This window comes from Suricata suricatta, chromosome 8 (genome assembly GCF_006229205.1).
Source record: "Suricata suricatta isolate VVHF042 chromosome 8, meerkat_22Aug2017_6uvM2_HiC, whole genome shotgun sequence".
Taxonomy (NCBI): domain Eukaryota; kingdom Metazoa; phylum Chordata; class Mammalia; order Carnivora; family Herpestidae; genus Suricata; species Suricata suricatta.
In genome coordinates this window covers 128997538-129019699 of record NC_043707.1, presented here as the reverse complement: position 1 = coordinate 129019699, position 22162 = coordinate 128997538, and the positions used below count along the sequence as shown (strand labels likewise).

Below are 22162 nucleotides of genomic sequence, written 5' to 3'. Positions count from 1 at the left end.
CTCACTTGCCTCCCCCTCGTCCCCGCCCTGGTTCTAGTCCTGCAAGATGCTGAGTCAAAGATGGGCTCCGGGGGCGTACAACGTGATGAAAACATTTCCTCTCCTGGCCCGCCCTGAGTGAGCACACTGCAGCTTCAGGCCTTTTGCCTGGGTGGTATCCTCCATCTGGAATGCTTTCCCCCTAGATACCTGCATGGCTCACACTTGCCTTTATTCTGGTTCCCATCAGAGAGGCCTCCTGGGCCACCCTGTCCAGAGTAGCCCCTGCCCTTCTGTTCCCTGAGGTTGCTTTGCCCTCGTTTACCTTAATCCATTGCATGTATCACCACCTGCCGCATTTCCCCTCATTCGTGTCTTTTCCTTGGCTGTATCCTCAGCTTCATGAGGACGGGGCTTGCCTGTTTTCATCACTGCGTCTCTGGGGCTGGAGCAGTGCCTGGTACTGAACAGACTCCCAATAATCTTTTTTTTCACAAATGAAGGCGAGATGAAAGAAGGGAAAAGAGAAAGGTTCTGAAGGAGAGGAGTGTGCTTAATTTCGTCTAACGCAGTGTCGGGAATAGAAATCCTGTTGCTTGAAACATCTATCAGACGCTCCCTATTGTCTGCGCGCTCCGTGAAATGCTGTCTTAAGGTGTCAGAACTGCCCTGACCTGGGTGTCCACCTTCAAAATCTCCTCTTCAGGAGTCCCGCCTCCCCCTCTCCCTCCCCTGCATCTGTGCAGGAGGCTCCCCTCTCCCTCCCCCTGCACGCCCTTGGTCCTGTTGCCTCAGACACCTGCTACACCTCTCGGTGTCCCCTTCACACAACCACTGGTTACCTGAGCTTCGGATGTGTCCCCCTCCATCCCCACCGATTCACACCTGTAACCCCGCCCGGGCTTGCCAACGACCGGCGGCCCCACGAGCTGGCACCCTATCCTGCCCTGGCCTGCCTCGCACGCACGCGCCATCTGCACCCGCCGCAGGCTGGCTGCAAGATTCACCCATCCAAGAATGTGTCCTTCCCACCTCCTTGCGGGGGGAGGGGCCCCTTGTCTGCTCCTGAGCTCTTCAACCATCTGGCTTGCAGCTTCAAAGGTGAGCCCCCCAAGGAGGGCGGCCCCCCTGGAAAGGGGGGCCCAGGGGTCAGCTCAGGGCAGGGAGTGATCAGCAGGCAGCATCAGGTCCTGGACTCCTGTCCTGGCCCCGAAGCAGCATGCCCCCCTCCTCCCCTGTGCCGGCCCCTCCCTCTCCTTTCTCATCATTAGAGACGCTGTGTACAGCAGGGAGGTCAGAATGGAGCAGAAGACTGGGCTTCAATCCCAGCTCTGTCACTTACGGCTGTGTGATCGGGGTAGGTTACTCTGCCTCTCTGTTTCCCTGGGGAAAGTGGGAGGAATGCTGGCTCCTCTCTCCCAGGATTGCCGTGACCGTCGCTCTTAGCCCGGAGCCCGTCTCAGAGTAGGTGCTGTGAAAACGGGACCCATTATTCTTTCCTGCTCAGGATCAGCTCGCCCCAAGTCCTCTCTGTCCCTGGGCTTCTTCCTCCTAAGGGCAGCCTCCTTGTTTGTCATGGTTTGGGAGCCACTGGGCTCGAGGACGTCCCTGGTCCAGGCTGAGAAGGTTTCCCCTCCCTCCTTTCACAGCCCACACTGTCACCCGCCAACCGAGTGTGGTCATGTCACTGTGCACACCTAGCGCACAGGGCAGTGCTGGACCACCTTGCTTCCTGGATCACAGCCCCGCTCAGAGCAAGTGGGAGCAAACTTTGGGGCCAAATGGATGAGGAAAGGAGGGAGCGGAACTGGAGCTTCCAGTTGGTTCCAGTCACTGCTCTCAAGAACCACACAAGCTCTGTGGGGCTTCCTGGGAGCCTGACCTCCAGCCTGAGGTTGAGGCTACCTAGAGGTGAGCCCCCCTTACTCCTCACCCTGGCTGTTGAGACCCGAAACCTGGGGCCACACAGGTCAATTCTGACTCCAGCTTCCACATCAACCCTCCAAGGGTCTATTCTTACTCCCCCCCCCCCCCCACCCCGCCCTGGGAGCATTGTAACCATTAAGCTCCAGGCAGGGGTCCGGCCCCTGGGCTGGATCCGCTCAGGTTCCCTGCACAATTGAAATCCATGAACCCATCCTGGCTAGTTTTCTCATTAAGACAATCGGACTGGATTGATCCATTAGATCAATGGCTAGACATCAGCCTGTGGGAAGCCAATCAGATGGGCCTGGGCGATCAGCCCAAGACTGAGGCCCCCTGAAGAGCTGGACTGGGGCTTGGCCCTCGGGGATGGGGCTCTGGGAGGCAGCCGAAAGGTCAGAGGCCTCAGCGAGCCAGACTCTGGTGTGGCTGCTCGTTAAGAGTCCGGGCTTCTGGAATTCTCCAGGGGCAGCTGGAGGTAGAGACGCCTCACCCGGTGCTTGCAGAAGCTCTGAGTCCTTCCGGGGGGGTCAGCTCATAACCGCCCCTCCACCTCCACGGCCTCCAGGGGGAACTACCTCTCCCCTCGGTGGCAGAATGTGTGAGATGGGCGATTTGGGGGTCAGGGGGTCCAGTGGGTCCAGGAAGCACACGGCAGGTCCTCCGGGAGCTCTTCCCCTTCCGTCAGGAGTAATTTGTTAGAAGGCTGCGAATGGAGGGGTCGGGGCACCTAGAACACCATTTCCCAATGTGGGTTCCTTGGGACCCAGCTGTCCAGGGATGGCCAAGAGACACGTGGTTAAATAGGTTTGGAAACGTTGGGTTAGAGGCATTTCAGCGCACTTGGTTCCCGAGAGGCTTAACTGGCTAATGCATATTGAGACCCTGTAAAAGTGGGGGGAGAAGGTACAGTGGTTGACCACAGGACCGTTTCTCGGGGCGTCTCGTAGAAATACATTGAGGCATTACCTCCAGCTACCGGCAGAGCCTCCTTTAAGGGAAAGTAGATCTCAAGACGTGTTTCGGGACTAGAGGGCTGCATAGGAGCCAGGCAGGCTCTGAGGATGGAGACATCGGTGACAAGGAAGGAGAGAGTGACAAGCGCCGGTCAGGCTGGGCCGTCACCTGTCACACAGGCTCCATGCAAAAGCGCCCCCTGCAGACGGGTTCAGCTCTCTCCCCACCTCCCCGGTTGGCCCAGCCCTTCCAGTCCTCCCAGCCCTCACCTCCCCTTTCTTCTCTTTCCCATAGGCTACCTGACTGTCAACATCGAACCTCTCCCACCTGTGGTGGCTGGCGACGCCGTGACCTTGAAGTGTAACTTCAAGACAGATGGCCGCATGCGTGAGATCGTGTGGTACCGGGTAAGTCGCCACAGCTGTCCCCTCCACGCCACAGCCAGCGCTGAAGGTCGAGTCCCCAGAGCCCGTCTGGAGACCCTTGCAGGCTTGGCTTGTCTTGTGCCCTCTGCCAGGCTCCTATCCTCTGCCCGAACCCTCCTCCAAGACCGCTTAGTTCAGCCTTCTCCTCTGTTCTCAGGAACTGTCTCGTTCTGGTCCCCGATGTGTCCCTAAAATGCCCCTTTGCTCAGGAGAGCCCAGCAGTACCAAGTACGAGTTAGGAAGAGCACTGCTGTGTAACAAGCAAGGAACGTTGGAGGCTGGAATTTCAGGGTGGAGGTTTCGGGTAACCTTGGCAGGGGAAAGAGAGGAGCAGGACAGCGTCCTGTCCCCTTAAAACGAATTTCAGAGCTAGTCTGCCTTCTAATCCAGTTACATATGGGACTCTCCTGGTGATTGGCACCTGAGCTGGGTCTGAGAAGGGGTGCTGTTAAGAGACACAAAGAAGCTCACCGGTCAAGGGCCCTGATGCTGGCAACAGGAGGACCTGCTCTGGGCAATGGGCGCAGTGTTGGCCTCTCCAGCCACTGATAGGAACCTTCTTGTGTCTGCACTGGGCGTTCCAGCCTGGTGTCCCCTGGCCACAAGGGAGTCAGGGCTGGCTGGACCCAGGAGAAGCTCCCCGCGGAGAGGACGTCTTGCAGTGTCACGTCCAAGATTGCACACAGCAAGGTGCTGACATCTTGGGAGCAAGTTGGGCAGAGAACGCCCCTTCCATGATCTAAAACAGGGTTTGGCAACACTTCTCAGTGAGGTCCAGAGTGAATACGTTCCTCTCTGGGGACCGTATGGTCTCTGTCACAACCACTCGGCGCTGCTGTTCTAGTGCGAAAGCAGCCACAGACAACATGTCGATGGAAAGGCATGGCAGGCTCCAACAAATCTTTATTCGTGGACACTGAGACTTGAATTTCACATAATTTTTTATAGGTCACAAAATACTCCTCTTTTTTATTTTTGTCAACCTTTCAAAGAGGTTTAGAAAAACATTCTTGGTTTGTGGGCTATTCAAAAATAGGCTGTAGGCTGATTTGCTCCATCGACCATGGAGTTCGCCAACTCCCGATCTAGAGGGACACTTCCCTAGCCTCTGTCTGCGGCATTGCCCTTTCCTCGGGTGAAAGCAGTAGATGGCACGGTCAAGTGCATCTGCTCTCGATAGAAGGGATGGAGCGTGGAGGTGGGGGGCAGGGATGGCACAGGTGGTTTGATGATCACACATCTAGAACTGTTCCTTTGCCCTCTATGACCGCCACACCCATGGCGTGGTGCCTGGACTCCCTGTGTTAGAGGCTCCCACTGGGACACACCATTCAATGCCTGACCCTGAACTACGCTCCTCAGTCTCCTTCTCACTCTTGCTCCAGTCTTTGGTGGAACCCTCCTGTCTTTGCTATTCCTTCCTGCATTCTTGGTCTTTGATTCCTCATTTGCAGGTCGCTGCTGTTTTGTCGACTCTGCCTGGCATTCCTTTTAACCAAGATCATTGTTCTCCACCAAAGCGTTGTAGCCCCTCCCACTTACAATTGCCCCAAGGGCACCCCCCCACCCAAGCTCTCCAGGCAGCCTGGGCCCCCCAGGTGTGAACCTGCCGCTTGAACACCCCCCAGGGCCCCAGCTTTAGATGAGATTTCCATCCTGGATAGATCAACAGGCCTAGAGAAAGTCAAGGCATATGTTAAATAGTGCCATGAACTGAATCACTAAGAGGCGTATTTACATGATATGGGAGCTGCTTGGCTGACACACACCGCCAGCATCTCATTAGCACCTGGCAGAAGGACTGTGCTAAATTAACTGCAGCTCACTGCTAACGATGGGACTGTCTCTCCCTCAACCATCCGTAGACGGGATCAGAATTAGGGGACGCACAAGACCCGCCCGGCTGGCAGAGAGAAATATGGAGACCCAATGGGAACGCTTAACGGAGGTGAAGGTGGGAGGAGGTTTGCAGACAGGGAAATACCGGCGACACCTCATTGCCTGCCCAGCCCTTGAAGCAACTGTCCTCACTCTTGTTTGAAATGGGATTTCTGCGTCAGTGGTGAAAGTCTGTCTGCAGAGGTGGCTGCCGGCAGCAAGGCCAGGACCAGGTGTGGGCAGCCAGGCACAGGCTTTCCCGTGGTTCCAGTCTACGTCCTCTGAAGATGGGGAGACGCCCAGCTCTTAGTTCAGACAGGGACTTGCCCTCCCCGTCTCTACTCCCAATGCTGAGACTCCCCTGTCACCACCCCTCCATCTCTCTGCACCCCAGACGATCACATTGATTGCCTTGAGAATCGGTTGCATCCCTTACGGTGTCAGGCCCTGCGTTCTGGGCTCTGGTAGGCTGCACTAATTAACTTATTTTACTTCATTTCACATCCTTTGACTCAGTGCCTCTGGAGTGGGGAGGGCATATGCAGATGTATGCAAATAACATGCAAATTGCCCGCTGGAGCCAACTGTTTGGGCCCTTGTGATTCTGTAGCTGGATCGATGTAGCAGGCTCAGCTGACTTGGAACTCTCCTTGGGATCAGGGGAGCCCCGCATGCCCTGTCTGTGATGGTGAGGATGGGGGCAGAGGCCAGGGGGAGGGGGAAACTCCAGGCAAGTGTCTCCATGCATCCAATTTTTTCTGCCTATTGCCACTCTGGCCTTCCCTCACCGATCGCCTCTTTTCCCAAGGAGCCAGCTGAATGGAGAGAGATAAGAGCTTACCAAGGTGGGGGCTGCAGAAGCCAGGGTCCTTATGGGGGGCGGGGTTTCTGGAGGGCGTGAGAGAAGCAGCAATGGGAGCCTCACTCTCCTCTGGTCAGAATCCGCCCTCCATCTCCATTCTCCCACTTCCCTCTCCCCGCAGCTGCCCCCGCCCCAAGCAGGGAGCTGTCCAGCGTTGTTTGTTTTCTGTATGTCTATTTGCTTCCCCAGCTTCCTTTGCCCATCCTCTGTGAATGAGCTTACAGAGCCTGGCTTGGAAGGAAATGAATAGATTACACAGGCCCAGCCAGGGCTGTGTCTCCAATCTCTTTCGAAGGGAAAAGCAGGGCATTGTGATGAGGCCACCACTGCCCGCTCACCCCAGTGGGCACAAAGTGGCCCAAGGCGTGTAAAGCCCAGCAGCCTCCCCTCTGGTCCTAAAGACATTGTCTTAGCGATGGAATCATCCTGAGCTTTCAGAAATGGAATGAATGGATTGGATTCTTTGGGTAGACTGGCAGAGCTGATGAAGTTGATCGAAGCAAAAGGGGGATCACTGCCTTGGGGTTAACAAGATCTCTGTCTGGACATTTGGGAAGATCTTACCTTGTGGGTGTCTTGGGCTTGGGGTGGGGGCGGGGGATAGGAGGAGGTGGCCAAGGCCTGCAGTTTGGACATTATGCCCCTTAGTCTTCCCAGTTCATAAGGGAAAAAATGCCAAAACTCTTGAGTAGCTGAGAAAGTATATGTGATCAGAGCCCCAGGCTGTTCAATATGGCAGCCATGACTAGTCACATGTGGCTATTTAAATTTGAATTAAATCAAATCAAATCAAATTAAAAATTCATTTCCTCAGTTGGACTAGCCATATTTCAAGAGCTCACTAGCCACATGCAGTTGGTGGCTACCATGTTGGACAGAGCAGGTATGGAATATTTCCATAATCACGGAAAGTTCTACTGGGTAGTTTGCTATAGATATTTGCAGGGTTTTTTCTGAGGTCTCTGGAATATACTGTGCTTCCCCGACAAGGGAAAAGCCACTGCTCATGGAGCCAGCTTTCCAGGCAAACTTGCTCTAAAGTGAATTTCAGAAAATGAATTTTATTTGTTCTGTAACCTGCTATCATTAGAATGTGGAGGGGTGGTTGGAGGGTTGGAAGGATGGGAAGAGGGACCATCCTTCTCAAAGACCTCTTTGAAAACAAAGAGAAGCTTTCAGGAAGGTCGTTAGACCCCTCACTGGGTTTCCTAGTTGTCTATCAAAGCCCTGTCCAACTTCAGGAGGCCTCGCAGCCCTTGTCCCCATCCCCACATGCTTTCCCCACTTTTGCATGGCCTTCTCTCCCAGGTCTGAGTTTCCCAGGCCTGGTTTCCACAGCTCACGCTTTTTCTCCTAGAAATATTCAGTGGCTAATAGAGTAGGGGTGCAATTCCATACTTGGCCAGTAGGGGGCTGTCATCTAAAAAGCAAACTACCCTAGTAATCAAGTCAGGACTTGGTTCCAGAAAAGAATGATTGATAATATCTTCTACTTTATCATTTCTATCCATTTACATCTATAACTGGGGACTCCTTTAGTAAAGCTGCTAATAGTAATCTGAGTGGCTTATTAGCCAGTAATATTTATTGAGTCTTTACTATGTAAAGGAGTATCTCAGGAGTCCCGTATCTCCCATCTGTCACCTTGTGGGGAGCGTGTGTTTGTTTTGCAGTCTGAATGCCTCCTCCATGAGGCCACCTGGCTGGGGCAGGCCCCCACCCGGCACCCTTGCTCACTGCCTCCATGGTCAGGTTGTGCCTGGCTGCTCTGGACCGTGAGGATATATGACCACATTTTATCTTCACATTGGCATTGTGAGGTCAGGTCTATTGTTATGCCTGTTCTTCAGATAAGGAAACTGAAGGCCATCCACGGAGACCACGTCTCCACTCATGTCACCTTCCCCGACCTATGCAGAAAGTTCTAGACACTCCCACCTCCATGACCCCTCTTTGCAGATCTACACACCAGCTCTCACCTCTCCATGCCAAAACACTTGTCTGTCCACTAGACTGTAAGCATCTCAAGTGCAAAAGCAGCACCTTTTCCCCACTGTATCTGCCACACCTCGTGTGGAGTCACCTCCATAAATGTTTGTAGAGCTGTAAATACAAATGCGTATGCACATTTTGATAGACTGTGCCACGCAGCCCACTCCTGTGTCAGGTGGGCGTCTGGGTGCGGCCGATGGTATCTGTCTGCCAGAGAGTGTGGGTCATCGTATGCTCAGGGGTCTTTGTGGATGTGGGGAAAAAAGGAACATTTCTTATTAAGGAATCCTGTCTAAACTCATTTTGTTGGAGGTCAGCTGCCCAGCAGGCAAAGCCAAAGGTCTGTTTATATCATAGAAATCCATTAAACAGTCACAGAGAATCATGGGAGCTTAGCCTTTCACAAGTTTTTATCATCTCTCCTTTGTTTTGTCCCTTTCCTTCACAATCTGTTCCCAAGAGCGGCACTGGGCCCAGGTTACAAGGCCGCAGAAAAGAGAGCCACAGAGCAAGATAGAGAAAGAAGGAGATTGATCAACAATGATAATGCACCGGTTTCAGGAGTCCCGTATCTCCCATCTGTCACCTTGTGGGGAGCGTGTGTTTGTTTTGCAGTCTGAATGCCTCCTCCATGAGGCCACCTGGCTGGGGCAGGCCCCCACCCGGCACCCTTGCTCACTGCCTCCATGGTCAGGTTGTGCCTGGCTGCTCTGGACCGTGAGGCTGCTCTGGACCGTTAAGCTGGGAAGGGCAAGGTAGGAAGACAGAGCGCTGAGGCATCAGGATACATGCGTATGAGTTCAAGGTGTGTGTCTGGGCAGTGACCTAACCTTCCTGCATTCTAGAAACCTCATGTGGAATCGGGCATGAAAACCCCTACATTGTAAGCTTCAATGAGATGATGTCTGCAACCAAACAAGCCCAGCGCTTGGCTCTGTTGTGACACCTGTTTAAAAAATGGTGGCCGTTGTCCTCACATGTCTCTTGGTAGCTTAAGGGATTGAGAAAGGAAAAGCATAAAATGAGGGTGGAAGGTGTTTTCAGAAGATCACCAAGGATCATCGGGTTCCTTGAATTCCAGCCTACCACCTGCATTCCCAAGGCAGACAAGCAGAGATGAGTTAAAATGGTAGACTCTTTGTCTCTCTGGAGAACTCACTGGATTTCAGTTCTTGGAAATTGTCATCACATAGCTCAGCCCTTTCAATGGATCTTAGCTCTTCTCTCCCTGAAGCAAAGAGTTATTTCAAAATGGCATTACTGGCATTGGCTCTCTCTTAGTGTAAGTCCTTGACTATGTTTTGTTGTCTGAAACCAAAATAGAAAGTGATGATCATCAGGGGACATTACAGTCCAATGATATCATCAAGGGCACGAAGGCAGGTGTACTCTTGGCGACGAGTAGAGGCCAGGCCTAAGTCCTGGAGAAGTGGGCTGGACCACCTCTTGGGACCCTCGGGCATGAAGCCCAACTGAGTTGTTCTTTGTTCCTGCCCTGGACTCCACATCCTGATCTTAACAGTACTAAATCTGGAGGGGGAAGAGAGTAAGAAAAACAAGACACGTTCTTCAGAGAGCCGGAGCCAAGCTGGTCCGAACTGCCTTGTCCAGGCTCCCCTCCCTCACCCCGGGCCTTCCAAAGGGACAGGCTGTCTCTGATGAAGAATGCCAAATCTCATCACCCCTGTTGCATAAGTGGAAAGAGGGTCTGCCAAAGGACAGCTGATCATAGAATAACTCTAATCACACATAAAGAGGAAGTCAGAACGCATTTCCAAGTCTAGTTCCATCTCAACCCTTTTATTCCATGCTCAGGGACAGGTTGAATCCATCCCAGACCCTTTTCACACAGCTCCTGCTTCTGGGGGTGGAGTGATGGAGAAACCTTAAGCTCCCCCTAGAGGTAAGAGCGCAAATTGCAGTTGTTGCAGCCCCCTAATCTCTGGTCTTCAATGGAGGTTTGGTTGTAAAAGGGGCAGGGGTTGGCCCACTCTAGCTGCTCCGTGTAATTTTCAGAGGGACCTGTAAAAATATGCTGATGGCTGAGGACAGGGCATCGGGGCATTTTACTTTTAACCAGTTCTCCGTGGTGATTGTAATGCAACTGGCCGGGTGCATGGTAAACTCTGACAGGAGCTAGCTGCTCCATCCAGTCCTTCCACAGTAATTCGGCATGTAGTTGATAGGCAGGATGGTCCTGGGCCCTGCGTGTGCATCAGGCAACAGGGCAGCAAGATCCTGAACTCCTGTAGTTTAGCTTGGGGGTGGGGGGAGGTAGAAAGATAAACAGGAAAAATACCAGATGATGATAAGGGCAGTGCATATAATGAAAATAGTCTGTTGGGATAGAAAGGGACTGGGTGGTCAGGAAAAGAGTCATTTAAGCTGAGATCCCCGAGGCAACAAGGAACCGCCTTGCTAAGGGATGGAGATGGAACATTCCAGGTAGAGAGAAGAGACTGTTCTATGTTGGTAACAAGCTTCGTGAGCTCAAGGGACCTAAGGAGAGTCCACTGAGGGCCATTTGTGGGGAGGTAAGAGGTGAGATGTGACAGACATGTGGGTAGGACCACTGTCACCAGGCCAGGGGCTCCAGGGCACTGAGTCTGGAGTTATTCCCAGGGCAGCTTTGGAGGGTTTGGAGCAGGGAAGCAATGGGTTCTGATTTGCTTTATTGAAAGGCCATGTCTGGGTGGCAGATGGGTTGGAGTCAGAGGCCACACAGAGGGTGTTATGGCTGCACCAGGCAAGAGGTGACAGTGGCTTGGGTGAGGATTAGGATGGCCGTGGTGGAGACAGGGGGAGGGGAGGAGAAGGCTGGAAGGGATTCTCTGTCACATTTGTTAAGTTCCAGGTGCCCCTACCAAGGGCATGGGGTTGTCCGAGCAGCCGCTGAGGCTACCAGTCTGGGGTTCCGACTGAAGTCAGGACTGGAGATTTCTGCTTGGGGGCATCAGATATGGATGGGGGGCCTGGGTGAGATGACAGGGAGGGCCTGAGGGGGGAGGGCAGGAGAAGACCACCCAGTGCCAGATCCTGGGGTGCTCAAACTTTAGAGAAATGTAGAGTGGGAAGAGACTGAGAAGGAGCAGCAGGCAAGACATGAAGAAGCTGGGTGAGTGGATGTCCCAGACCCCAGGGGAGAAGAGCCAGCCGTGCCCGGTCCTGCAGCAAGATGACTTACGACAAGAGCAGAGAAAAGACCATGAATTTGCAACATGGGGCCCACTGGGGACCTGTAAAGGAACAGCCTCCTTGGAGTTCGTGGGGGAGAAGCCTGCCTGGAATGGGCTGAAGGAAGCACTGATACCAGCTATGGCAAGCTTCGAGGTTTCCACTATTCGGGACATTTGACCTTGACCTTCCAGACAAACATTTGCAGTAACAGAAAGATGATTTCTTCCATTCGGTCCCTCTCCATTTGTATGTCTTTCACAAGCTACCAGGTACATTATCTGTTCTGAACTTGCCCAGCCTCGAAATCCAGACTGGCTCTCCTCCTGGGGAGAATGTGCAAGTGGCTGCCCAGAATGTTCAAGAGGTCTTGGAGTAACTCAGCAGTGCATCTGGTATTTGGAGGAGAGATCCCCACTCTTCCAACTGATTAACCCGTTGGCCTTTGGACGCCAGCCATTCACATAACCTCCCTGAGGCTCTGCTCCATGCTGGGCACCTGGGCACATGAGACTTGGGGCTGGAGGTACAAAGGGGGAGGTGGACCCATTTCCCCTGAGGGGAGAGGAGAGCTTCTGGTCCATCCAGGCTTCATTAAGTTGTAGTGATCTGTTCCCTCCTCTGGCCAATAGGCTTGATCGCCTCCCCCCAAGCATCTCACAGGGACTTGTGTGAAACAAAGGAGATGCCTCGCAGACGCGCCGTTTCCTTCGCCCACAGAGCAGGGGATTGGCCGCACTCCGCTTGCTAAATCCTCTCTTTCCGCCTGGCCAAGCCTTACTCATTCTTTCCTCTGTGAGGCCTCTGACCTCGCCTACCAAGATAGAATGAAGAGATCGCTTGCATCCTGCGAGGTTCCTTTAGCATTTTGTAAGCACTTCCATTAGAGAGGTATCACTTGGTATTTTAGTTATTCAGCCAGCCTTTGTGTCTGATGCCGAGTTTTATTTATCTGCTTCTCCAGTGTGTGCCGTGGTGCTGGCAGACCCCGGCCAGGGGCCTTACGTGGGATCTTTGGATTCCTACGGAGCAGGTAGATAAGCTGGGGCGTCTGCTTGAAACTCCAGAAAGTATGCCCCAAATGTTATGTGCTTTTTGGGTAGGGGAGAGGAAAGGGGTTGAATATTCTCAAAGGGGTCTGTGACATCCCTCTGAAAGTTCAAGAACAATAATAGCAGGTGTCTAGGTGCCCGTGAGTGTGAAGTGTGCAGGGCATCATTATCTCCACCCTTGGGTCATCAGGGCCCACACTCAGGATGGACCTAGGAGACCAAGGGGCTTCAAGGGTGCGTCAAAGAGCCTGTAACCCATGAGCTTTCTGGGGGGGGGGGTCTGGCGGGAAGAAGGGGTTGTAGTCAAGCTTACATAGGAAGAGTGTCTGGGCTCAGCCCAGACGCCAACAGGACAGTCCCCTGGATGTGTAAACAGGTGCCCTTGGGTGGGAGGAGGAGATGGGGACAGAGGAAAGGATCTGGTGGCACATTGCCATTCTCCCCGGCACAAAGGAAGGTGTTGTGACCAGAGAAATCTGTCCTCTTTGGGGGATTAAGATGAGGTTTCTGATATTGGCGATGAGACGGATTTCTCTGCCTGGAGACATTCATACAGGACTAATAAAAGCGTTTGGCTCCCAAAGTGTTGAAAGGGACCCCCCAAATAACAAGACCTTCTATTGGGCCACACTTGGACCCTCCCCCTCCCCTAGGAATAAACAAACTCTCGAAGGCACAGTAGCCTGGCAGATAGATCCGAGGTGAACATTTTGAGGACTTAGCTCGGTCTAGGGGGTTTGTCCTCACTTACCAAGTGCACCGAAAAGAAAAAAGAGTGGGTTCTGGGACCAGACATCCTGCTGTGTGACCTGGAGCAAAGCAGTTTCCCTCTCTGAGCTTCAGGGAAACTTCATCAGTAAAATAAAAGGGTTGAAGTGAGATGTGGATAGAATGTGTCACCTCTTTCCCACCAGCACCCAGCACCCAGCCTCTCTCCTTCCCCCGGAGGACCCTGGGCTGGGAAAGAGGCTGGGACTTCTTGATCAGGGGTGGAGAGGCCCTGAGCCCATGGACTCTGGGAGTTCTATCGGGCCCCGAGTGTGATTTCCAGCCGGCTTGCATGACTTAGCCCTGCTGGGTTTAAGTGACAGGGGCTGACTTAACTTGTCGAGGAAGGATAAAAGGTGAACTTGCACTCCAGCACGCTGTGGAAGTGACTGAAGTGAGGGATGTTCTCCAGAACACCAGCCCGGATCCCCCTCCCCTCCAGGTCCTTCCTTCTCCTCCTCAGCCCACCTCCTTCTGGTATGTGTCAGGCTGCCGTGCCCTCTCACCATGGGCCTTGTATGTGAAGGGCTGCCGTGCCCTCTCACCACGGGCCTCAGAGACGCCCATGGGCAATCCGACAGCCTCTCCGTTGCAGACAGGCACAGCCGGCACTTTTCTAGAACACACGGCTGATCACTGGTAATACCGTGACTGCACTCCCACCTCTCACCCACCCTTTACAAGAGTGTCCCATCACCTTAAGGATCATGTTCAAGGTCCCTGGCCCAGCATGCAAGGTCCTTCGTGATTCAAGCTGCGTTAGCTCATTTCCGCAGCGCTGCTTCCTGCCGAGTTCCCAAATGGGCCCAGCGCTCCGAATGCGCGGGTGCTCTCTCCCACCACCGTGCCCATGCTCGTGCCGCAGCACCCTCTGCCGGCTCCGTCTGGCAAACTCCATTTGCCTGCCAAGGTCAGCCTCAAGGTCATTCCCAGGGACCTCCCTCGCCCCGATCCGTTTTCCCCTTCCAGCTGCTCCCCCATTCAACCTCCATGACCAGGCTGAGTTAGAGTCTCATGATGCTCTCTGAAAGCCGACAAGTCTGCCTGTCTGCAGAGCTGTGCAGGGGCCGGCGACCCTAGAGGAGGGCGCCAGGGACAGCAGATGAGGCTGAAGCATGCCACCCCCGCTGGAGACAGACAGACGCATGGAGCAGACAGGTGGAGGGACAGGACCCGCCCCCACCCGGGCTCTTCCCCAGCAGGGCGCTGCCCGGGTACCTGTGACGAATGCGGGAAAGTGTTTGGCGGCTTCATCCAGAGGAGAAAGGGCCTCCCCTGAACCCTGGCACACGGCGTCCTCAGGAGCCCCATGAGCAAGGTGAGACGGGCGGCCCGGAGGAGCGGCAAGTCCGAATCGGAGACTGTACTTTGAGAAATGAAATTTTAGATTTACAGTTACTACTATGTTGCAGGCGGCAGAGGGATTCGGATGTGTCTAAACAAGTGTTGTCAAGTAGTGGTTCTTGGGGGACCTGCTTTAATGGCGATAATAATCACTTTAATTGGCACGTTAATTATATGTGAACAGGTGCTTCCAAAATAATTGAGAGTGTTAGAAAGCTGCTATTGCCTTAAGTGGTTGAAACAGCCCCCTTTGACCCTGTTTACTCGACAAATATCCACTCGTGCAGGGCACAGGTGCCACACGGAGGTGCGGTCCCTGGCTTGCCCTCTGACAGGAGAGACAGGATTTCACAGAGGGACAGGCGGGGAGCCCCACCTTGGTCTGGAGCCGTTCCGGAAGGAGGAGGGGGCATAGGGGTCATGGAGCTGAGGAAGGACAAGTGCAAAGGCCCGGAGGCGGTCCACTGGAATCCCATCAGGCATTGGTGAAGGGGGGGTTGGGGTAGGGGGAGGAGGCTGGAGGCAGTCAGGGACTCAAGAACGTGTCACGTCTGGGGTCCCATGTAATGGAGCTTGGATGATGGCCTCAGGGAGCATTCGAAGAATTCTAGGCCAAAGAGAGGCAGCAACTAAGTTTTACAAGTCTCTGGACACCCCCCTATGGGTATCTGATAAGCATCTCAGACTTGACATGGCCAAAGGAAAATTCTGGATTTCTCCTCCAAATGTATGCCCTCCTGTCCCTCCCCAACTCGGTAAATGGCACCAGTATCCACCCGGTTACTGAGGCCAAGAACCCAAGGATCTCTCCTGTCTCCTCCTCTTCTTTCCCCTCCTCTCCCCCACCCTGTAGCCCTCCCATCGTTCCATTCAAAAAACTGCCCTGAATGACATACTTCTTCCCATGTCCCGGCCTCTCCTCTCTCCCCAAGCCTCTATCCCCGTCAAGAATCGGCAGCCCCTGACTGTACTCCCCGCTTCTGGTCCTTCCCCCTCCCCCATCCAGTGTCCACGCACTGGCCAGAGTGCCCTTTTAGAGACCCAACCAGGTCAAGCCATTCCTTAGCTTTGGAATGAAAGCCCTGAGGTCTCACTTTGGCCCTGCCCCTCCCTGACCCCCTCCCCCCCTGCACCCTTCCACCACCCCAGCCCTGTTGGTGTTCCGTAAACAGCCCCCAAAGTCCAAGCTGACCCAACTCGACTTCCTGACGTCCAAGAGCTTGTGTCCGCTGATGTCTCCAAGTGGCTTGTGTGGGCCACGGAGTATGTGGACCAGAGGCAGAGAGGCCACTGAGCATGAGGGAGGCTGGAGGCAGAGAGGGAGCTGAGTCGGCCCCAGGCTCTGCCTCTCCCTCAGCCCGTCCCGGCTCAGCCTCTGCATCAGGGTGGAATGGGCTGCGACCTCGCGGAAGGGCACTGAGAGTGGCGCGCACCGCGGTTGGCCTGGAACAGTCCAGACGGTGCTTGCTATCTGAGGGTGATTGTGAAGAGCATCCCTCTTTCAGTCTCAAAGGGATCCTGGTGTGGATGATGAATCACACCGCCGCCAGTGTGGCACGCGGAGAGCGCTTTTCCTCTTCCGCCTTCAGGATGGCCCTCCGGTTCTCCGTGGACACAGGCTACCCGGTGGAATCAAGGACAGCGCTCCACGCGTTGCCCACGAGGGCCGAGAATGCTCTGAGCGTCCGTGGGGAGAGGGGAGGGAGCCTGGCCTGCTGGATTAAGAGCGCCAGCTGGGACAGCAGTGCCGTGTTCCTGGCCGGCTGTCAGGCTGAGACAGGACAGGGAAAGCATCCCTGGTTGTCACAGGGACACTCGGGGGAGACCTCCTCTGCATCTAAGAGCACGTGCTGGAGGGGGACCAGCTGGAAGCTGCAGGGAAGGCCACCAGTGGGCCCGAGTGAGACATCCAGCTGCGTCGCTGGCCTAGTTTGGTCGTTCCCAATGACGCCATGCTCTCTGTTGATTCCGCTTTCAACAGATAGTTATTGGGAGTCCCCGTGTCCCAGACAGGCTGCTAGGCGCTGCTCTGGAGGTTCTGACCTAGTGGAATAAAGGGAACTAGTGATGTGGGCGCATTTATCTTCTGTGCAGACATCTTACTGATCTGTCAGGCTTTTTAAAAGATTTCAATCTCGGGGATTTTTTTTAAAGTTCTACAATTATATTATCTGCAAATAATGACAACTTTTCTAACACCCAAGAGACAGTATCTCATAATGTATGAAAGCACATATCTGGGGCACTTGGGTGGCTCAGCCAGTTAAGCATGAGACCCTTGATCTCAGCTCAGGTCCCGATCTCATGGTTTGTGGATCCGAGCCCTGTGTTGGGCTCTGCACTGACAGCGGGAAGACTGCTTGGGACTCAGTCTCTCTCTCTCTCTCTCTCTCTCTCTCTCTCTCTCTCTCTGTCCCCCGCTCAATAAGTAAATAAGCTTACAGAAAAAAAGCACATAATCCTAGGGGTACCTGGGTGGCTCAGTCAGTTAAGCGTCTGACTCAATTTCAGCTCATGATTTGACAGTTGTGAGATTGAGCCCTGTTATGGGCTTAGAGTGAAGCCTACTTGGGATTCTCTCTTTCTTTCTCTCTGCCCCTCCCCCACTCATGGGCTCTCTCTCTCTCTCTCTCTCTCTCTCTCTCTCTCTCTCTCTCTCAATAAAATAAATACACATTAAAAAATTTTGGAGGCGCCTGGGTGGCTCAGTTGGTTAAGCCTCTGACTTCGGCTCAGGTCATGATCTCACAGTTCGTGGGCTCAAGCCCCACGTCAGGCTCTGTGCTGACAGCTCAGAGCCTGGAGCCTGCTTCACATTCTGTGTCTCCCTCTCTCTGCCCCTCCCCTGTCTGCATACGGTGTGTGTGTGTGTGTGTGTGTGTGTGTGTGTGTGTGTGTCTCTCTCTCTCTCAAAAATCAATAAACATTTTTAAAAAAAACCTTTTTTTAAAAAAGCACATATCCTGGGACCCAGTCACTTGAGTTCGGACCCTAGCTGTGCCACTTAGAAATGGTGTGACTTTGGGCAAGTTACTAAATCCCTCTGTACCCCAGTTTTTCCACATCACCTAATAGTGCCTGGCACTGTGCACATAGGGGTGTTGTTATTACATATTGAACCTATTATAATTTCTTGCCTTATTCTACTGCCTAAAAGCTCCAGAATATTAGTGAAATGTTTCCTTGTCTTATTATTGTTTTTCATAGGATTGCATTTCTTTTAATATTTGCTGCTGTTTCTGATAAATACTATTCCTGTCATATAAAGGAAGCTCGCTTCTATTCCAATTTTACCTAGAGTTTTTATGCAGAAAAATTAATTAAATGCTTCTTAAAAATCTATTGAAGTAATCATATGGTTTTTCTCCTTTAATTTACTAAAGTAATGAATTATGTTGATGGTTTTCCTAATATTGAGCCTCTATTGGGTTTTTATAATTTCTTTAAACAAATATCTTGTGTCCCAAATTAAAAGGACTCTTAGTATTTATTTTTTATTGTTACAAATGGAATCTTTTCCATTGGATTTTCTGTGGGTTTCTGAGATGGAAGAATGCAGTGCGATTGATTTTCTGTGGCTTTATCTTGCATCCTACAAATTAGATGAATTCATTTATTCTCTTTAATAAGCGTGCGGTGGTGGCTTTCTTTGTACTGTCGGGCATTCAGTCTCCCCACCTGACATTTTTATTTCTTTCCTTCGCATATTGTTCAGATGCATTGCACTCATCACGGGACAAGTTAGCATGAACTCTCCTGTACGCCAGGTGCCGAGCTAGTCTCTGTCCCCTCGCCGACTCCGGGACTCTCGTCGATGAGGTGGTCAGGGTACGTTCTCCGCGGACACGTTGAGAACAGAGACCCGAGGAAGGGCAGAAATCCTTCCAGGCCCCAAAGCCCCTTCGGTTGTGATCGGGATTCAAACCCCATTAACCCTCAGGCCACACTGCCTCCAGACTGATGAGTCTCCCCTTCCGGAGGGCAGAAGTAATTAACCTTGACCCCAAGGGACAGCCACACCTCTGAAATGCACTGGTCATTTCTCCTGGAGAAAGTGAAGATAGATGCTCTTACACTAGAACCTGGCCTTGAACGGGCCAGCTCACTGTTCCTCCTTTTGCCCTTGGATCTGGGACTGGCCTGGATGACAAAAGGGACAGAGGTCCTGTTCTAAATTTTATCTTTTCCAGCAGCAGCATCTTGGCCGTGAGGGGTGTGAGCTGGAGCGTGCCTGGGTCCCATGCTCTCACCCTGAGCCTGTGGACGGTGCTCTCTCCGCCCCCTGAATGTGTGTGTCTAACAGACTGTTGGCATCCCGGTCCCCTGCCAGCCCCGCTCGCCTCTGGCCGCCCCAGACCTCACACGTCCTGCCTGCTGTCTTCTTGCTCTTGTTTCTCAGCTAATTACCCCATCTCATCTTGCACAGATGGCCCCCTTCCTGCTTCCCCACATCTCATGCCCCCTGGAGCACGTACCTCGTAATCTCCCCTCATCTCCACCAGACACCTCCTTCACCCATGCAGAGCCCCTGTCCTGGCCCTCAGACTCACCCTCCGCAGTCTCATCCCCCTGGACATCTTGCTGTGGATGCCCTGTTCTTGGCCCCCACCCACTGCCCCCACCGAAGGCAAAGGGGCCGACCAGGTGGGCCCCATGCTCTGGATGCTCTTATTAATTCGTACCAGCCGCGGTGTAGGTCTGTGACAGCCTGTCCCCCGCGTGGCACCAAAGAGCTGTCCTCCCCACACAAGCCACAAGCTTGAGTGGGGCCCCAGGCTGCCCTTGGGCTCCATCCCCCACCACCCCCCCCAGGCTCTCAGAAGATTCTAGCAAATCCATCAGCTGCCGAGGCTGGGTTTGGAGGCTCCTTGGGACTCAAGGAAGAGGGAATGAACCAACTCCCTTGATTCTTCACTCCGTGCCAGGCACTACGCTAAGAGCTGTCCCTGTACCACCCGAAGCAGGAGCTACGAGCGGCTCCATTGTATAGACAGGGAAACTGAGGTTCAGATATGGGATGTGATTTCCCAAACATTGCAGGGCTGGGATTCGAACCCAGGTCCTTTGGACTCTGGAGCCAGCTGTGTCAGGCTTCCGGAGACGTGAGGTTAGTGCTCCAGCCTGCGCCTCTTCCTCTTCTGTCTTTGTCATCCTGGGTGGTGGCAGCGAAAGAGGGCATCGCCCTGTGAGAGTGACCTCCCAGATGGCTGGGCGGGGGTGGGACCCGGGAGATGCGGCAAAGGAGGGAGGGAGTCCCTGCGGCCACTCCGGGCTCCGGGCCAAGAGGCAGCCTGCGTGGCTAGTGGCAGGTCCCTGGCCCCTCCTGGAAAATGAGGGCAAGAATAGCCCCCGCCATGGGGAATTGTAGGGCATAACATGGTACAGTTCCGATAGGTGTTTGCTGGAGTGTATGGCAAAGAGTAACAACAGCATTAATAAGAGGAGCTAATATTTACTATAGGTCACTGACACTAGGCCAGACGCTCAGCACCGCACACACATGGGCTCATTCCATCCTCCTAGCAGCCCTGGGGGCAGCCACTGTCCTTGCTGCGCTTTCTAGAACAGGGGACTGAGGCTCGGAGCAAACGCTTGCTTGAGCCCATGCTGGTAAGTGACAGAAGTGGGATCGGCTCCTGGTGTCTTGGCTTTGGGGTCAAGCCTCCTATTTAGTAAGTATTTCGTGTGCTGGGTCCTCCCCACACGCCGCCCGACCGGGCAGAGAGAGTCAGGAGCCTGGAGAAGTAAACACGTAGACGGAAAAGTCCAAGGATAGAAGTGTCTGCACCACACAGAGGCTTGCTCCCCAGCCCTGGAGACAGATGCCCCCGTGACACCGCCCCGAGGGAGGCGGTCAGCTCGCTGGGATGACAGGGTTCCCGTAGGCCGAGCTGGCGTTTCCTCCCTCACTCGGTCCCTTCCCTGCTCCCTCACGGGGCTGTGCACGCACTGGGGTCCCGCCTATGCTGGCTAGCTTGACTTGGAAGGCGACACTGCCACCCGGCTGAGGCTGCTGAACTAAACCCTCCTGTGCATCTCCAAACTTTGCACGACGTGGGGCAGCTTTGGCAGACGGTCAGAGGCTGATTTCTGCGGGGCTGATACGGTTCTGCAGCTTGATTTATAGATTGCCTTTAGCAAAAAGCAGTGCTGGGAATTTCCATTAGGACAGCGCGGCTTGCTGTCGTGGCTTTCTAGGTCAGAGGGTAGGGGGGCTGAGAAAATGCTACCAAAGCAGACAGACAGCCGCCCCCTTGGGGCCTTGAGAATTCACTGAGGATGTTCACTTTTGCCTGCCATGGTCCCTAGGACACGGGTGCTGGGAACTCAAGGTCTGATGGTGTCACATGGTGAGTTCTCCCATGCAAAGTGCTCCGGGCAAAAATCATTCACTATTCAACACCCCCAAGGCACTCATTTATTGAACAAATATTTCTGGGGCACCTGCAGGGTGCCAGATGCTAGGAATACAACACCGAACAAGGCGGACAGATTCTCTCTGCTCCCAAGGAGCTTACGCCCTGTTGGGAGATGGAGGGGCATGGACCGGAATCTCTTGTCAAATGATAGGTACGTAGCATGGACCCGCTCCCCGCCAGGCCTGACTCAAGTGGTCAGGTTGGCTTCCTGGAGGGAGGGACACATAAGCTAAGGTTTGAAGAATGAGGAGAACTTAGCCAAGAGCCTGGGCAAGCCTCCTCGGATGAGGAAGCTTGGCACTCTGGGGGAAAGCGGCTGTCCGGTTGGAGCCAGCCAAGAGGGGCGCAGCAGCAGAGTGCAGCTGAAGGGTCCGTGGGCCCTGGATCAGGCTTTTATCTATTCAAGATGCTTGAACGTAACCCCAAGGGCAAAGGGGCATCCCCGTTGGCACAGAGGAGCCGCCCCATCCTATTCCATTGCCAGCTGCGCTGAGGTCAGTGAACAGTGAGTGGGAGAGGCTGGGGCGCCCAGGGCAGGGGGGACCCCAGGTTGGAGGCTGCTGCAGCAATCTCGGGGAGCGATGATTCACCAGACAGAGACGGTGAGGGGGATGGAAAGGCGGTCCAGGCAGGGGCAGCCACCTGTGGGTGTCCCGGGCCGCCTCTCTGAGCTCAGAGGGCTTGGCCGGCAGAACCGAGAGCCACGGGGCAGGAGAAGAAGTTCCAGCCTCCCCAAAATAAAACCTGCTATTCTTTGTGGGCATCGATTTCACCTCCCTTCCCCCACCCTGGGCAGCTGAGGCGGGGCTGGGGCTGCAGGTGCTGTGATGGAAACGCGTGGGTGCAGGGGTTGGGGCGACCACCCTCCCTTGTGTGGGGAGACTTCTCCTGTCACCAGGGCGGCCTCCACAGCGTGTGACTCCTCCGCAGGCTCCTCCAGGACTCAGTCTGCTCCGTCTTCCCTGGGGGGAGGGGTGCCCCAGTGTTCACAGCGCGCGCTCGCTCTCTGTCACTGTCCCTCTGTGCCTCTCTGACTGTTTCCCTCAGTCTCTCCTTTTCCTGTTCTCCTTCAGCTCAGTATGAACCTATGAGACTCTCTAGGCACCCTGTCAGTCTGCACGTCCTCTGTCCATCTGTCCGTTTACTCTCACCTACATGTGGCTTTGCCAACGCTCTGGTGATTCTCTCTGGAGCGGGAGGCTGCCTTCAGCCTCGGACTGTGTGTTCCTTCAGGAGAAAAGATTGCGTCTCCCCCATCAGACCGGGAACTCGTGAGGGCAAGGACTTAACGAAGAGAAGCTACAGAAGACAGAGCAGACACCCCTCTTGTGTTGGGTCATAAACCCCATGTAATTAAAATACCTTTGAAAGAAGCAAAAATTATGGCAT

The 22162-nt window shown here is 53.9% G+C and overlaps 1 protein-coding gene across 1 annotated transcript in view; it reads left to right on the top strand.

The window, feature by feature from the left end:
* IGSF21 (immunoglobin superfamily member 21) overlaps nucleotides 1-22162 on the top strand; it is a gene marked incomplete at its 5' end in the record, with an annotated part of 228532 nt that overhangs the window by 95796 nt on the left and 110574 nt on the right. The window contains one exon of the mRNA XM_029945894.1: nucleotides 3154-3266. Within this exon, the coding sequence (XP_029801754.1) occupies nucleotides 3154-3266 (113 nt within the window). The remainder of the gene's footprint in view (nucleotides 1-3153; nucleotides 3267-22162) is intronic.